This window comes from Hemibagrus wyckioides, linkage group LG03 (assembly GCF_019097595.1).
Source record: "Hemibagrus wyckioides isolate EC202008001 linkage group LG03, SWU_Hwy_1.0, whole genome shotgun sequence".
NCBI lineage: Eukaryota > Metazoa > Chordata > Actinopteri > Siluriformes > Bagridae > Hemibagrus > Hemibagrus wyckioides.
Genome location: NC_080712.1, coordinates 28,799,689 through 28,819,014, shown reverse-complemented (window position 1 = coordinate 28,819,014; position 19,326 = coordinate 28,799,689). Strand labels below are relative to the sequence as shown.

Below are 19,326 nucleotides of genomic sequence, written 5' to 3'. Positions count from 1 at the left end.
CTTATTTACATCACCTAGACTTTTTCCAGTCTTCACCTGTCTGGTCTCAGTGCCCACTGCAGTCTCAGATTCTTGTCAAAATGGTCTTTTGCTGTCGGTTCAACGTGTTGTGCGTTCTGAAATGTTTTTCTGCTCATGAGATGCTTTTCTGCTTTCTGTCATAAAAAGTAGTCATTAGTGTTACTGTAATCTCTAGAGGCTCGAGAGACTGTGCGGGAAAATCCCAGGAGATCAACAGTTTCTAAACTATTCAAACCAGTCCTTCAGTGAAATGACACTTTTCTTCCTTCTGATGTTTGATAAGAACATAGACTGATACTCATCATGATACTGACATGTGATTGGATAACTGCATAATTTAGCTAATCAAAAGCAATCTGCCGTATTACCCAAATATGCACTTGAAACAAAATATCGCTGTCTGAGCCAGTTTGTAGATGAGGCAACGGTCTACAATAAAAAATAAAATAAAATCCATGCACATCACCAAACTTAACATTAATCAGGTATATTGTTGTGGTGGCTAATGTGTAGGATCTAATTTGTAAGTAAATCTATGACCTGTGAAGCATAAGTAAAAATATAACCCTGAAATATTCCAGAAACTGAGCAGAAGCTCCATAATCATGTGCTACACATAAAAAAATTCATTAAATTATGGATGCTTAAATAATATGTAAATTGCCAGTAAATGGTCCGTATCTACGTCAAGCTCATCCTATGTTCTCGTTACCCTGACTAACCCAAGAGGAGGGCTAACCCCTAAGCATCATCTATTGTCTTATAAGCAATGCACATCAGAGAGTAAGTTGCTATCTATCTCCTGTAGGTGCTCCATATTTGTCACTCCTTATGGTACAGGTCTGCTGTGAGACATTATTGGGTTTGTCAGTGCAGCAGGGAGGCAGCTCTTTTTCCTGTAGCTTCCATGCATCCTTTTCCAGATCTTCTTCCAGAACTTTCTTGCTCAACTACAACTCCAAGTATTGCTTGGAATTAATGAATAACCGCAATCCAGGATCCAACTTTCAAAATTTTGAAAAAACTCCCCCACACCTTGTCATGAAATCCAAGAAGTTTAATTCACAAAAATTATGAAATGAGTTACTCCTCAGGGCAGCATGGTGGCTTAGTGGTTAGCACTGTTGCCTCACAGCAAGAAGGTCCTGGGTTTGAGTCCTGGGTTTGAACAGGCAGGGGCCTTTCTGTGGGGAGTTTGCATGTTCTCCCTGTGCCTGAGTGGGGGTACTCTGGTTTCCTCCCACAGTCCAAAAACATGTACATCAGGTTGACTGGTAATTCTAAATTGCCTCTGTGTGTAATTGTCTGTCTATATGTGGCCCTGTGATGGACTGGTGACTTGTCCAGGGTGTACCCCTGCCTTTTGCCCAATGTGTGCTGGGATAGGCTCCAGCAGACCCCCGTGACCCTGCTTAGGAATAAGCGGGTATAGACAATGGATGGAGTTACTCCTCACCCGCTGCACCCATATTATGAAGACGGAAAAACCATGGCGACAATAGTAAGATGTTAAACGCCTTAGAATTACCATCACCCATGTTGTGCATCAAAATCAAAATACACTTCTTTGATAGCGCAGACAAACAGGATTTATTTTAAGCAGCAGTAGAATCGTCACCACCTTCTGAAACTTTCTAAAACATCCCTAACGCAAGCTAAAACCTTAAAAACCTCATCCACATAAGATAATAGCAGGTTACTGTTGTGTAAATGATCGCAACAGTGAGGCAAAAATGTGGAAAGACCACTGTTTAATAGGCTAAAAACATTTTCACCACAAAATCTCACCACAAAATAGAGTGCATTGTCTCCAGCCTGGCTCTGAGTCTTCTTCACATCATGAAGTGTTACACTATGTTTTATAAAACGCCAAGTCGACTGTATGAAATGTTAAAAGATTATTGGAAAACAAAATTCCATCCTGAACCGTTGTATGTTTAGGTTAAAAGCACACACTGAAGAAAAGCAAGTCCTGTCTGTCCTGATGTGAAGCTTTTGTGTTACTATAATGTTGTTTTTCTTTTAACATGGTCTTTCTGTTGTAGGAAACACAGCCCATGGCAATGGTGTCACCAGACACTATTTTTACACAATTCTTGGAAAGTCATGCTTGGTTTCAGGTTGAACTTGGTTATGCAGGTGAACACAAGACAGGCATCCACACCTTATGCACGCCACTTCTTCTCCACTTTTTTTAAATACATATTTGGATCAGATCATTATCTTGGGTCAGTATATCAACCCTGATCTCAGATTTGTTTTTATGTTATACCTGTCTCTAATGCTTTGCTTATAATATTTTTAAATTGAAGTAAATCTGTTTCTGGGCCATTTCTTCCTACAAGGTGGATCAATTCCAGCAAAATCCGGTGCTCATGAGCTACTCTACTTTTTTTTTAATTACTGCACATGCATTGGTGTGCTATCAATTTGCTGCAATATGTAATATGTATTTAGCCTCCAAACGTCAACACGTTTTTCACCATGGAGGATATTTTAGTAGTGATTTTCTTTATTTTTATTTGCCACACACAGTGAAGAAACACCCTATTGTTTTATTTGTGTCATGATAATGCATGCATTCATAATGTAGTCTTTCATTTGCTCTATACACATTGATCAGGCATAACATTATGAGCACTGAGAGGTGATGTGAATAACACTGATGATCTCATCATGGCACCTGTTAGTGGGTGGGATATATTAGGCAGCAAGTGAACATTTTGTCCTCAAAGTTGATGTGTTAGAAGCAGGAAAAATGGGCAAGCGTAAGGATTTGAGCGAGTTTGACAAGGGCCAAGTTATGAAGGCTAGATGACTGGATCAGAGCATCTCCAAAACTGCAGATCTTGTGGGGTGTTCCCGGTCTGCAGTGGTCAGTATCTATCAAAAGTGGTCCAAGGAAGGAACAGTAGTGAACCGGCGACAGGGTCATGGGTGGCCAAGGCTCATTGATCCACTTGGGGAGCGAAGGCTGGCTGTGTGATCCGATCCAACAGATGAGCTACTGTTGCTCAAAATGCTGAAGAAGTTAATACTGGTTCTGAGAGAAAGGTGTCAGAATACACAGTGCATGACGGGTCAGGGCTGTTTTTGGCAGCAAAAGGGGGACCAACACCAATATTAGGCAGGTGGTCATAATGTTATGGATGATTGGTGTATAAGTGGTCACTGACTATAGTCAATTTGCAGTTATTCTGTTTTGTGAAAAATATTTTCTTGTGTTTTTATCCTAAAACGGACATTTATTAGTCTACATGAAAAACACATTTGTCCTGCCATGCTAAATTCCAAGATACTAAACAGTCCAGGTGAGTCATTCTGGATAATATTAACACAGTGTATAGAAGCTCCGACCTGCTAAAACTGCACCTCAAGTCCTTGAGCCTGAAATGCGCCTCTCACCACTCTGAAAGAAACGAATGGCTCACTGAGGATACATAGCTGTCACACAAGCATCTATGCCCTCATGAGTGAAACTGTGATCCACTTGCCAGTCTGGGAGGTTACATTCAGTCACTCTGTGTGCTATGCGCATACACACTTCTAAAACGCTAGCAATATGAAGGACTCACATGTCCAGGTGATTATATACATATATATTCTTTAAATGAGCTTAAATGCAGCCTTATGTTTAATTTGTTTAATTAGCCTCTATTATGTTGTGAAATTTTTCTATTTTATTATATTTAAGTGTATATATTTACAGTATCAATATCTCCAATATTCCCAACACTGAATATTTATGTTTGCAGTTTTAGTAACCACTTGATCAGAGTTGGATCCGGAGCCTATTCCAGACAAAACGGACACACGGGAGAAATCAGTGCATCACAAATTAGACTGAATATTTCAGACTCAGTTATTCTACTGACAAACAAAACAAAGAAGAATGAGAAATTATTACTCGAGTATTAAAGCTGCAATGTAAACTAAAATGGTTGGATTAAATTAAATTGCATAGCTACTAAAAAATTGCATGACTTTGTTAATGTAATATGTAAATTTTAAATTTTATTATATAAATTTTATTTCCAATCATGTGCTTACGAGTCAAATGACGTGCAGCAGTACACAAAACACAGTGTCTTAAATTAAAATGAACTAAAAGTAAAATGACATTCCATGCTAAACTTTAAAAATAACCTAAAACTGGAATTAAAATAAAAAAATGATAATATAGACAAATATTCCAAATAAATTATTAATAATCAATAATAATATTAATTTAAAAAAAAAAAAAACTAGGACAGCCTCAGCGGTGAAAGTAAAACCACAAGCATCAAAAAATACTGAACTAAGATTATGAAATTGTAAACATGACAAAAAGAATAATGCGGAAAATACTCATAACAATCTTTACTACGAGCCAAACAAGCAATACCACACTACATGTTCATGCCAAACATGATCATTTCATTTCAAATATTTTTAATAATCTCAAATTTTGAAATATAATCCTTCCATTTTAGCATATTTAAACAAGGAACTTTTTAAGCTGGTTCATTCAAACATGCTTGTCAGTATAATGAAGATGTTGGGTTTTTTTTTTCAAGGGCAGATGTGTTGTTTTCTTTGTACTCTGTATCTGGCTTTGTTTGTGGAGCTGCTGCTCCCAGACTGTATTTATAAAACCTGGAGAAATCATGCATTGAAAAGTCTACATAAACCTTACTGTCAAACTAATCAAGCAGAAGAGTTGAAAGCTGAACTGTTACACATGTCCTTATAATACGCTTTATATATATATATATATAACGTCATAATGCACTCCATTGAAGCACAGATCCTTTGTTAGACTGCGGGAACACCTGTGATTCATTTTTTTAAAGAAATAAATAAATAAATACATTTCACAGAACAGTCAGCAGGAAAGTATGTTTGTAAGTAAGTTTGATGACTGCACTGTGAGGGTGTTCACTGTCTCTGTCTCTCTCTCTCTCACACACACACACACACACACACACACAGAAGTAATGTCTCTGATTCTATATTTTATATATATGTATTCAAGTGATTCTGTGAACCCACATCAAAGTGAGGCTAGAATGTCAAATGTCATTGTGCACTGCATGTTTCACACACACACACACACACACCCCGTCCACCGAGACCAGTGACCTGGAATTTTTTCACAGAGGCTGCTCTCAAACCTCAATCTCTGCCCTCATTAACTTTGAAAGATGATGATGATGATGATGATGATGTGTGTGACACACGTCAGCACCTCCCAGAGGGTAGAGAGTGCTCGAGAAAGGGAGAGCGTGAGACAGAGAGAGAGAGAGAGAGAGAGAGAGAAAAACAAACAGCAGATTTAGGCTTGAATGTGTTTCCCACTGCTGTCTGCTTACGTCTGTAAGAGACGTCTAAATGGACTCAGTGTGTGCCGTCACATCAAAGCCCTCGATATTAGAGCCATGCACATGCTCAGGCCTTTACGCATGACACTTGGCCATGCGTCCATTCACACACACACACGCACACACACACACACACACACACTCCCTGCCTTCATTTATGCATTTCTCTAAAAAAAAAACACACAGCCTTTGATTTACTAACATCACAACTGTAGGCCTGCATTCATTTTATTTCCACAGAGGGTTTATTTATTTATTTATTTATTTAAATCCGAACATATAAATGATACTCATTCATTTTATGAATAGTTTAACTGTTTACACTCTGGGCTGCAATTAATTAATTTCCATGCTAATCAAACTACATGTACTGAACATGCTACACTGCACAGTAAACTACAAGTGCAACAGTTACTCATGTATTAATATATGTTTTTAAAGATGGATTAAAACTTAAATCTAACTAAAAGTCAGATTCAGTCAGAATATTATCCAGATCCAGAACATGGAGATCTGACATTTATCATTAAATAAAATATGTAATATACAAGGAATTATATATTTAGTAAATCAAAATCTATAATAATTCAAATTCTAAATGCTAGACATGTCATATAGTTATACATTTTTCATCAAATTTGCTTAAACAATCTGCTTCTAAAACTGATGAGCTAACAAAAGCACTCGAAGTCAAAGACAGAATCTTTGCTCTCTCTAGAATGCCTAGAAATACCACCTGTCTGTCCCTTTACCTTTTCCCCTGCCCTTTAGTCATTTTGTTTCTCGCTCTCTTGCTCCCTCATGTCTTCTCTTGCTCACCAAGTGCATTTGTATTTTATCTTAAAATGCCACACTGCGTAAACCCCAGCAGTGGACATTAATAAGACGGCTCCTGTGCAACAAATCCTCAGCAGAAGAAATTAGACTCCGGCTAGTCTGCCGTTAGCACGGTGTGTCCTGCCTCACTGATATTTAGTTGTGTGTTACTGCCCTCACCTACGTCTATGGCAGCGGTCCAGCTGTGGGTTTACACCCCTGTGATGTCAGAAAGCTCTGCACAGTGATAGCAGAGTCCTTGCTGGCTGGCATGGCATTCTTAGTACGTGCACAAAGGTGCCAAAAAGACAAGTTATACAAGCCGACCTCTCACGCTCTCTACTTTTCCGCCAGCCGTGGAAAGCACGTGCCATTCTTAATGTGCTGCTGGAGAACAAACACAACAACTCCCCTTTTAGTCTCTTATACAAGGTGATTTGGGTGAAGAACAGAGGTGTTTAACTGAGAAATACTCTCAGATACTTTGCTTTCCTAAAGGGAATTAAATCCTTTACAATCCTTTCACTCTAAACATATTCATATATATATATATATATATATATATATATATATATATATATATATATATATATATATATATATATATATGTATATATATGTATGTATATCTATATATATATATATATATATATATATATATATATATATATATATATATATATATATATATATATATATATGTGTGTGTGTGTGTGTGTGTGTATGTTTGTACAATCACATTATTCTATACACACAGGTAATATTATTACAAATACAGATACCATCAAGAGGTGCACTTTTTTTTAGACAGATTTGAATGTCATCTGGTTAAGCCTAGACAAAAGTAGGCAGATAAAAAGCTAATCTTTTCTACACATATGAAAACCCTGAAAGAAATAGCATGAGTAATGCATTTACTGCAATGTTTTTATAGAGGTTATTCATGCATCTTTAGTAATCGCCTCGTCAGGGTCATGCTGGTTTAATTTAGATTACGAGTTTGGTCATACTTTTGGAAAAACTATGTGAACTGGACACATCCCATTCCTAATTGTGATACAGATACAGAAGATTCAAAGCACTAAACTGATAAAACAGCAGAATTGCAGTACACATCTATCACCAATATCTGTTACACATAGGCTTTATTTCTGCTCCCTGAAAACAGCATCCTGCTGAAAATATTTGCATACACTGTATAAAGATTTAGCATTTGTGTCATATGAAAATATTACAAAGCTCAATGCAAAGTCTTCCAAGCTGAGTATAACGCTCATTTAGCCATCTGAGCTTTAGAATAAAAAGAGCCACTTCTCTTAATCACACAAGTGTAGTAATTATTATTGTTAGTTAAGGATTTTTATACATTATCCTAAATATGTGCACACTTAAAAATTTAATATACTTATAGTCAAATGTATCACTTTTGTAATGAAAAGTTTCTCTCGCTGTGTTTGTGTGCGTATATAACCCAAATTTGACCAAGTATAAAAAGTCACTTATTGCCACGTTAACAGGAATAAAATACATTGCTGGACAAGCTGGTTTGAAAAACTACTATTCTCATAAAATTCTACACAGTCAAACAGTAACAGTCTAAACATTAAAAACAACCAAAAACACCAAGTGAGCAGCAAATATACACCCATCCAATTTCTGTAGCACAAGGTCGCAGGGAACCTGGACTCTATCCCATGCAAGGCAAAGAGCAGAAGTCAGGGGACACACCGGACAGGGTGCCAACCCATTACAGAGCACAATCACACACACACACACACACACACACACACACATAAACATGCTCACATGCCTGTTCACAGACAATATAGAGATTCCAGTCAACCTACAATGTATGTAGGGGGAGAAACCTGAGGACCTGGAAGAAACTCCTAAAGCACAGAGAGAACATGTAAACTCCACACACACACACACACACATTGATTCAGTGTCACAGAGAACATTAAAGGAGATCATTCATACCATTCGCAGTAACATACATACAATAGTTCACCTGTGTGTGACAGGTGATAACACTCTCACACTACACTACTACAACTATTAACGCTGTTTTCTAGACTCTCGAGGTAATTCATATTTATTATCTACTGCTAGTTTGCACATGTGTACTGTACTGTGGTGTAAATAATGATGTAAATTTGTTTAAATCCACAACTGTGTTTCATATGTGCACTGCTTTTAATTTAACTTACTGTAACTTACTGTCAGTTGTTATTTTAAGACACGAAGGTCAGGTGTTCTGGAATAGTTCTTGCAAGAACAGTATTGTCAAGTGCATTTGCAAAACCCATCAAGCACCATGATGAAACTGGCTCACATGAAGACCATCCCAGTAAAGCAAGACCAAAACTTACCTCTGCCTCAGAGGGGAAGTTCATTTAGAGTTACCAGCCTCAGAAATCACCAATTAACAGCACCTCAGATTAGAGCCGTTATGAAGGCTTTACAGAGCATCAGTAGCAGACATATCTCAAGATCAACCGTTCAAAGGACATTATTGTGTATTTCGGCCGCCTTCAGCATTGTTTAACAATGTAGAAAGAAATAAACATCAGGAAAGACCATGGAATTAGAAGATGTGTCCAAACTTTTGACTGGTAGTGTATAGGTGTACCTTCCACAAGGTTTAGGAGTGTGTTTAAGAATTTCTGACCATTCTTCTAGAAGCACATTTGTGAGGTCAGGCACTGATGCTGGACGAGAAGGTCTGTCTCACAGTCTCTGCTCTAATTCATTCCAAAGGTGTTCTATCTGGTTGAGGTCAGGACTCAGTCAAGTTCCTCCACACCAAACTCTCTCACCCATGCCTTTATGGACCTTGCTTTGTGCACTGGTGTGCAGTCATGTTGGAACAGGAAGGGGTCATCCCCAAACTGTTCCCACAAAGTTGGGAGCATGAAATTGTCTAAAATGTCTTGGTATGCTGAAGCATTAAGAGTTCCTTTCACTGGAACTAAGGGGACAAGCCTAACCCCTGAGAAACAACACCTGAATTCAATGATTTGGAGGGGTGTTTGCGATCGATCGATCTATCTATCTATCTATCTATCTATCTATCTATCTATCTATCTATCTATCTATCTATCTATCTATCTATCTATCTATCTATCTATCTATCTATCTATCACACACACACACACACCACACCGGACAACAATTTTCACATGAGGTGACTGTGGTTTATCATGTTATCATGTGGGTGAAAACCATCAGTGTTTCAGGGGAACCCAGAAAATTTGCTTTTCTTAAGAAAATGTGAACAAAAACTGATTCTGTGTGTAAACTCCTTGCCTTACAAGTAAAAGTAACTGGACCTGGTGCACCCCCACCCCCCTTCTTCTAGCAGGCCACACAAATTAGGTGGGTGTGTGAAATGTGACAGACGTTCATTATAAACTATAAAATCGGTATGACGAGAAAGCAGTGGTACTTCAGAATTCTGCAGGATGACAGATTTGTGATCTACGGAAACCACATCAAGCGAAGCGATGCTGAAGAAGCAGAAATGTGACGAGCGTCGTCATCATTAGACAGAGGAAACGTATCAATACAATCCTGCACACAGTCATCTGATCCTCCTGCACCACACACACACACACTTTTTATCTTTTAATCCCAGCTCTGTATTTTTTCTGCCTTTCAAATTCCCTAAATGTCTGTTTTTAATTAAAGAGCACAAAACAAAACATGACTCAAACAAAAAGGACATAAAAAGACAGATTTTAGAGATTAAAATGAATTGTGCTGGAATTAAAATGAATAAAATGTTCATCAATAAATGGTGACCAGCAGTAAGAAAATGAAGATTAAAATAACAGGCTGTTTTACTTAATGTTTCTACAAATGAATGACTCACAAAGGAGTGAGCAAAAGGAATTTAAAAAAAAAACAGAAAAATAAAAATATTATTATAATTATTACTGACTGTCAGCATAATGCAATAAACTTTTTGTTAAAAGAAAATTATATGATAAATAAATAGAAGTCTAATATAATCTATGAGAGCTTCACCCTCTCTGATTTTTTTATTTTTTATTTTAAATCCTTCAATTTAACCTTAATATCTTACATATATTAACAAATAATCTACTGATTTGTCATTAGAGTTATTACCGTGTTTGACTGGTCAATGAATTGAACAGGTTTAAACCAAATAACAAAAAAATATTCAACTTAATTCAATTCAATTTTATTTGTATAGCGTTTTTAACAATGAACAATGTCTCAAAGCAGCTTTACAGAACATAGAAAAACAAAAAACCATAGTGCAAAAAGTCCTAGATATTAGACAAAATCATCCCTAGTGAGCAAGCCTGAGGCAAATGTCTAAAGGAAAAAACTCCCATAGCAGAACTATAAATAACGTCAAACTTAATCTAAAACAATTATAATACAATATCACAATTATTATTATAATAATAATAATAATTATTATTATTATAATTATAATAATAATAACTATTATTATTAATAATAATAATAAATAGATTTATTTAAAAAATAAAAACATAATTATGATTTTATAAAAAAATAACTAAATTGTTCCAAGCAACAGCAATTATATTATTGCGCACATTTCAATAATTACCTTAATAATTACATTTAAACTATGTTCGTAAAATACATGTACAAAGAGGGAATTATTATTTTATTTAGCTGTATATAAAGCAGCTCTACACAACACACGACGCTTGTTGTTCAGCTTGAATGCATTATATTAGTTCCTGTGCTGCCATCTAGTGGTTATTGTGCAGAACTGCAACGCACGCTCACGCGCACCATACTGACCATAATGCTTTGCGGCACGCAGTTCATTGCGGTGATGGAAGCTCAGTGACGACAGCAATGAAATCAGAGCAGCTATGTCTTCTGTATTGAAGCATAAATCATTTTGCTGACTCCAATAGTACATTCACAACGAATAGCTGATTATAAAGCATGATTTTAATATTTAGAATAAAGCATTTCTTTCGGTATATTGTCTCTTTTATACGATCAGCGTTAACGCTGTATCCCAGTCACTTGTTTCCATATAATATTTGATTTCTAAATTCACCATCGTTCTCGTCTAAAGGAAAAAAATGAAAACTTTCCCTCTGGTATTACTTATTCCCATTTTACCTGCCTTATTAACGTGAGAACCAGAGTACAGCCTTTTTCTTGCACTAGTGGCTGGAATTCCGGCTCTTTTCAGTGAGTCAAATTATATGGCTCAGAGTCGACTCTTTGAGCTCCCAAACGACTCACTAACCCCCTCCCCCCCAACCGAACTAATGATTATTATTCTTTGCCCAGCAATGGCTGAAACGGTGTAATGAAATATTATTCTACTTTAATAATTAACAAAACAATATTACTATGCATTGCTCTTTATAAACTTTATAAAAATTTGTTTAAATATTATTCAGATTTGAGGCAACTTTGCAACAACTACATTTCAATGGACAATGTTGTCTGTTATTTGTATTTTTTTAAACTATAAGAAAGAAAGAAAGAAAGAAAGAAAGAAAGAAATGCACCTTCATGTCCAAGGTGCAGTTGGTCCAGAATGAGAAATGCACCTAGAGAGGGTTCATTAAACTGGAATGATTTGATGCTGTACTTTCTCCTACTCAGTTCCTGTTAATTCTTCATCTGGAGCATTCTGCACTCTTTATTTGGTTCATCTCAGAACGATTACTTCATTTCATTCGGCAAAACTGAACTTAATTCACTTCGACTGAATAGAATTGAAAAGAACTGACACTTCTGTACTGTCACTATTACTGTATGAAAACATACTTGTTCGAAGTTACATTGTTGTATGTTGAAATCTGTGGGGTCTGTAAAGGTTATTACCTTTGCAACAGCATAATAATTAAGAAGATTATTATTAAAAAACGTCTGGTGGCTTAAGTCAAGATAATTATTTTGCTGTCATGGGGTTTGTGATGTCATACAAACGGATCAAACAATGGTGGCATAGGATATAGGATTAGCCATAGCTCGGTAACACTATACTCCTGCTCTACTAGTTCTCAATTGATCTGAAAAGGGTAGGCCTTTCTCAAGCCTTGTTTCAATGATGTTGCTATTTACATAAACTGCTTTTGTACCAGATAAATATGCTGACAAAATTCTGTTATTAGGGTTGGAGAATCAGTAGTAGTTTACTTGCCAAGTCACATGATAGGTGCCTACAAACCATATATAGCCAGAATCCTTCACCATCACAATCTATATTTCAATTCAAATTCCTTCCTGTAAAGGGTATCAGATTTCTTTTTAAAACCTCATCTTTGTAAACCCAATAAACCTAATTTTTAATATTCATAAACAAACACCACTAACAAGGTATGTTCCGTTAAACAAGTTTCTTTTGTTGCCTAATATCATCCATCCATTGTCTATACCCGCTTTTTATTAAGGTCACAAGGATCTGCTGGAGCCTACATTGGGCAAAAGGCAGGGGTACACCCTGGACAGGTCACATATAGACAGACAACCACACACTCACTGTTATGGGCAATTTAGAATTACCAACCAACCTAATGTACATGTTTTTGGACTGTGGGAGGAAACCAGAGTAACCTAGGGCAAGCATGGGGAGAACATGCAAACTCCACACAGAAAGGCCCTTGCCTGTTCGAACCCAGGATTTGGACCCAGGACCTTCTTGCTGTGAGGTAACAGTGCTTACCACTAAGCCACCGTGCTGCCCTTACCTAATATCAAGTCAGACAAAACCCTGTAGGATTACAAATTCTTTAAAAGGACATTTTTTTGCTTGTTATATTTTTCAGAATGATTAGTCACTACATCTGTTATGGAGTTGTATTTGTTGTAAGAATTTGGCTTCTTTTGAAGCAAATAATCTTTGCGCGTAATCATATTAAAGCTATCAAATCACTACTCAAGTAATGCCAATTACTGTTAAATAATGTTAGCTGGTCAGGGAACATTAGTCTGGTACATTTTGTCCCATGCAGAATTATAATAATCCACCTTACACACAGTGTTCAGCCACAACCCCACCTATCAGCTACAATGAATGAATAAATAAAATTATTATTATGTACATGTCAAAATATGGTGTTATTATTATCATGTTGGTGCTAATACACTAGGGTTGATTAGAGACACTGACCAGCTGTAAAATTCTCCGCTCTCTTAAAAGAAATCTCGATGTAGACTAGGAGGTTTGCATTAGTAGAAATTTACTAGTTACCATCAAAAAAAACAACAACAATCTACTAGGCTAAAAAGTACCAAAAGAAACTACTAAAAAACAGACACTAGCGATACCAACTACTGACAGTATAATATTAATGACAAAAAAACCCTACTTGCACTAGATACTGATAGAAATCATTTTTTATCCAAACCTCGCATGGTTATATACACTATATTGTCAAATATTTTGGGACACCCCTCCAAATCATTGAATTCACGTGTTGTTTTTCAGGGGTTGGGCTTGGCTCCTTAGTTCCAGTCAAAGGAACTCTTAATGCTTCAGCATACCAAGACATTTTGGACAATTTCATGCTCCCAACTTTGTTTGAACAGTTTGGGGATGACCCCTTCCTGTTCCAACATGACTGCACACCAGTGTACAAAGCAAGGTCCATAAAGACATGGATGAGTGAGTTTGGTGTGGAGGAACTTGACTGGCCTGGACAGAGTCCTGACCTCATCCCGATTGAACACCTTTAGGATGAATTAGAGCGGAGACTGTGAGCCAGACCTTCTCGTCCAACATCAGTGCCTGACCTCACAAATGCACTTCTAGAGGAATGGTCAAAAATTCCCATAAACCCACTCCTAAACCTTGTGGAAAGCCTTCCCAGAAGAGTTGAAGCTGTTATAGCTGTAAAGGGCGGGCTAACTCCATATTAAAATGTGCATGTAAGGGCAGACGTTCCAGTTTTGGTCTGGCTTGCAATCTCCGCTCTAATTCATTCCAAAGGTGCTCCTTCAGTTGAGGTCAGGACTCTGTTCAGGCCAGTCAAGTTCCTCCACACCAAACTCACTCATCCATGTCTTTATGGACCTTGCTTTGTGCACTGGTGTGCAGTCATGTTGGAACAGGAAGGGGTCATCCCTAAACAGTTCCCACAAAGTTTCGGAGCATGAAATTGTCCAAAATGTCTTGGTATGCTGAAGCATTAAGAGTTCCTTTGAATGGAACTAAGGGGCCGAGCCCAACACCTGTAAAACCCCTTTTGGCAATATAGTGTATCTTTTTATACTATGCGCAATATACACAGCTCAATAATGCTTTCAGATAACCAAGAAATTACACTTATGTGCAAACGTACATATAAATATATATTTTGTACAGCATATCTATTTATTGTAAATGCTCTTTTTTACTTTTAACTTAAATTCTAAAGTCTATTCTCATGGTGATTACTAGTGATGCATTTGTCTTAACGAAACTCTAAATGCCAATAATGAAGCATTAATGTACTCAACTCTAGCTGAAAATCCTAAACATACCAGTTTTAATACGATTCAACAAGCCGGACAGTTTTAAAATATAAAAGTAGCATCAATGAAGTAGTCATTTTGTGAGAATCTGAACATCTCATTATCATTGCCTTGCCAAAACAAATTATTTGGATCAAATTGGCTTGCAATTGTTTAAGCATGATTGATGTGTTGATTGATACAACTGGCATTCTTAAAGGCCTTGACTAATCGTTTGAGCTCAGCTCTTTATTTGAGCATTTGCTTCCACTGAGGCACAGAGGTTTTGGAAACAATAGTGCCACCAGCAACTGGAACCATCCCTAACCTGTAATCAGTAAACAAGACATGATGTAATGATTATTAGCTACTGTGTTTGCTATTTTTTAATGTCTCTTTGGCTGTGAAGGATCATGTGATAAATGTTGAACAGTGATTTGACATGGCTATAGAGTCTCAACATTCGTGGGAAACAAGTCCGATCTGGTCTGCAACCTGGGGAGAGTTCCCCTCATGGACAGGTCGAGCCTTTGCTTCAGTTAGACAGACAAAAAGGCTTTTGTGGCTCCTGATATGAATCTCAATGGATCTCTTTCTAAGCCTGCACTCTTTCTCTTGGCCACAGGGTTCAATGAGGGAAAAAAATGCAAGATTGCAACACTGAGCCAGTGACCACTGTTTTTAAGGCTGCTTTGTGTGACATGTTTCACCTGGCACAAGCTATTTCTAATGCTAGAAAAAAAAAAACCGTGAAGAGCACAATCTTCTAAGCAATTTGTATATACACTGAAAGGGCAGTATTTGATGCAAATGCCCAGATGCCACGCTCAACAGGCTAAAGGAAGTGCCCGCATCCCCCTCCATGCCAGCCAAGGGAGACACACAATCTGGCTTGGCCTCTTAAGAACATTCATGTGGGGTCACACAATGTGTGCAAACAACACAGCCAGACTCCCTTCTATTCAAAGGCCTGATTGTGCCAGGCCTGGACGTTGCACTATGTCCACATAGCAGACAAGAGCCATGTGACAGAAAGGTCAGTGGACGCAGGGCCTGGCATAACATTATTAAAGAAGGAAACTTGTTAACAATGTTAACACACTTTCAGAGAGGAACTTGTACTCTGTATATAGTGTTAGGGAGAAGCTAGCTACAATGGTCATGTTCACTAACATTACTACATGTTTAATAGCGTGCTATTTTCAAAATAGCAGTGTTTCATAGGTCATGCTACACTACTCCAACAAACACTGGTGCAAGGTGGAAGAATACACCCCCAGATGTGGCCAGTCTACACAGTGGCACACACACACACACACACACACACACAATCATATAGTCATTTACAACTAGGGACAATTCTTCATTGCCAATCCACTAACCAGTATGTTATTGGGAGGTCGGAGGAAACCGGTGAACCTGGAGGAAACCCAAACAAGGCAGAACAGCAAAACTCCACATAGACATTAATCCAAGCTCAGGATGAACCTGGAACTGCAATTTATATTCAGATGGTGTGTAAATATGTATTACAAAGGAATACGACACATTTTGCTCCATCACAATGCTGTTGTCCATGGAGTTATATAAAACCCGATTCCAGCTGAAATGCTGGCACGCAGGAGCCGTTCAAAGGCTTCCTCGTGGTGTAGGCCTACTCATGATACAGGGATTTTATTTATACTATCATTTCTTGTTCTCAGTGTACTCCATGTGTTTGTCCTCTACTCTACCTGAATCAGTGACTTAATCAGTACATTTGAGCGGGAAATCCAAGGCTGCATTGATCTCATGCCCCTGTCCATAAGCAATTTACATCAACATGTAGGTGCAATTTCTGGCATCCCAAGCGTCTTTAGAGGATTTTCATGTAACAACACATCACCCGCACTGACTGGATAACGCTCAAAGGTTTGAGTCAAACCACCAGTTAAGGTTCGAGTTTTCATACCTTGGTCAGCGCAGCTTGAACGCGGGAAATCCTCTGCTCTCGCGAGCTCTCCTACTCCTCCTCCTCCTCCTCCTCCGTCGTCGTCGTCCGGAGTTTTTCGTTTCTTCGACATCGGGTGTTCTAGATAGGACACAATGTTTTGGAAATGCCCTCTGAGCTCGAAAGGGAGACGTGAGTGAAAGCGAGGCACTCTGCACTGTGCAGTTATGCACATGCGTTTGGCCGCGAGGCGAAAAGCAGGAGCTCCGCGCGCCGAGATTTCGTGCATTCAGACTCCAGCGGTTTCCCGTCCAAAAATCGGCGCGCTCAGGGAAAAGTTGGCAGGTGCGCAAGCGATTAGAGAAACGAAAGGAGACACATGCACGGGCGACTATAGGAAAACCAAACGAAAAAACGACCAGTTTTCCTATTGCTCGGAAACAAGCTTCCCCTGACAAGAGATGGAATACCTATACGAAGTGACTTGCTCAGTCACGTGTGCCCAGGATTATACTGAAGCAGGAAAAAAGTACACGTCCACGATAAAGCACGGCTAAACTCTCGCTCTCCTGTTCCTGGCGGCACACACATCCACGCGGGTCGCTCTTTTATTCTGCTGCTCCACTGAAGCATGTCCATAGCGTTCATTTGCATGGTCAGCTGTGAACTCTGAGAAAAAAAGTGCACAGATATGATAGATGCTGCCCTATGTTTTTGACTGAATACGACTGAAATGCCCAAAGGATGCTGTCAACATCTTGCGTGTTTTTGAACCGACTTTATATCAGATCAGTGTCAGACCTTACTAATTACTCACAAGTAAGGGACAGATGCAGTAACATCTGTGCCGTCAGGGAGAAGCTTTTGATATTCTTGTGTGGCCAGTGGAGATGGACACACGAGCCAAATCGCTAAGCTATGGACGGCTGAGCACCGCGTCGCACCTTTGGCTCTTGCGTACATATCGATGGTCCAACGACGATTTAAAAGCGTTGCGCGCGCCCTCATCAATCTCTCCGCCGAACTGCCTGATCCAGTTGCCAGGGAAACGCGGACCGAGCAAGCGGGCATGGTTTCAGCAACCGGCGCTTTAAGTACTTCAACTTTGCGCAGCGGTGAGCTCCCTGTAGTAGCTAACTCTCAGGGACTTCCAGTGGTCAGAGTGGGTTTTTTTTGGCACGAGGCGACCAGTTTTCTGTAAATAAAGGGCTGTGTGTGTGTGTGTGGAGGGGGAAAGGGGGTGGTTGTTGCTTTTCCGTTCACGATCCAATGACGTCAGTGGCCTCCTCCGCAAACGGCACCAAGGCTGCAGCTCAAATTGACTTCAATGATAACCTCACTTAGTTCTTTACGCAAGCCGTTACATCTGTGTACGCGCGCTGGACGAGCCTCTGACCGGAGGACGCATGTGCGAAGAAGACACAACTGTTAAACTGTTAAGAAAGAGCACAAAGCACAAACGCAACAAAAACGTGTCTCTTTAAAAATCAATAAAAGTACATACATTATTGTAGGTTTTTTTTTTTGGAGGATTTTACATATTATGACTCGTGATTGGATTCTTGCGGCATGGCATTCGGTGATAAAGTTGTGCACAAAGAGCGCGAGCACCTGTTGAATGAGATGTGCGAGAGAAGCGGTTGGAGCCCAAGATGAATAAGGCTGTGCGTTCTTACTCACTCCCTGTACTGCTCAAATTCAACTGGAATCTAGTTCACTTTAGAGGGGGGCACATGTTATGCATGTGAAATAATAATAATAATAATAATAATAATAATAATAATAATAATAATAGCAGCTATTGCCAGCTGCTCTGTTGCAAGGGTTCGAAAATAATAAGCAAAACACATGAGCTGGTGTTACTTCTAAATCCTGCTTTGAGGATTAAATTTTAAATCACACCCTAGCGAGCTGTTTTATTGCACTTCTGCGTTTATCAATTCGTATGAAGGTTTCGTGCAAATGCTCGCCTTTAGAATTCTTCACTAATGCCATTGACGAACGCTCCAGTCCAACAGGCTCTTGGCGCTCTGCTCTCCCCCCATTCACTGCAGCTACTGACGTCAAAGCTGCTTGCGTCAATGCGCTCTCTTTGACAGAAGGAGATTTTTTTCCCTCATAGGGACCTAATGAGATTAGCAACAAAAATCCAGAAAAGCACCATTCGATTCTTCATATGCAACGTGAGAAGAAAAGTAGGCTTTTAACCTACAGCATCCTTATTTTGTACCTCTTCCTGTCATTTGGAAATCGTCACGAGACCTCTGGGAGAGTCATTAAGGATCTGTGTAGTATTGTGTTAAAGCAGGAATTTCAGTTTTTTGCAAATGCATGGACCTCTTTGTAGGATGTATCTAGGGTAGCACATCAGGCCCGTGTTTACGCCTCCTCCACGGAGCACACGTGTCGCGATGGTACCAAGTTAATCAGTCTTGCGTCGCTGCGTCTCGCGCCTGTATGACGCGCGTGCTCGCGCCGTCTGAAAAGCGCGTCACAAAATGGCTTGGCAGCCGCGCGTGACATGCAAGCACACAAAGAAAAATGACCAAGTGCGATCGATTCATTCACTCAGTGATTTGCAAGGTGCAATAAATGACCTCGCATTGACCCGCACAGAACGGTGATTATTCTATGAATGAGCAGCTGAATATGGACTCTGTTGCAAAAAAAAAAAGAATAACAAATTCAACAACAGCACGGGATCCACAAATAAACAGTAATTCATTCAAAAAG

At 38.9% G+C, this 19,326-nt stretch overlaps 1 protein-coding gene across 1 annotated transcript in view; it reads right to left on the bottom strand.

Moving 5' to 3' along the window:
• pde10a (phosphodiesterase 10A) overlaps positions 1-17,058 on the bottom strand; it is an 84,938-nt gene extending 67,880 nt beyond the window's left edge. The window contains exon 1 of the mRNA XM_058385353.1: positions 16,615-17,058. Coding sequence (XP_058241336.1) covers positions 16,615-16,882 — 268 coding nt within the window. The 5' untranslated portion in view covers positions 16,883-17,058. The remainder of the gene's footprint in view (positions 1-16,614) is intronic.
• Positions 17,059-19,326: the final 2,268 nt, after the last annotated feature.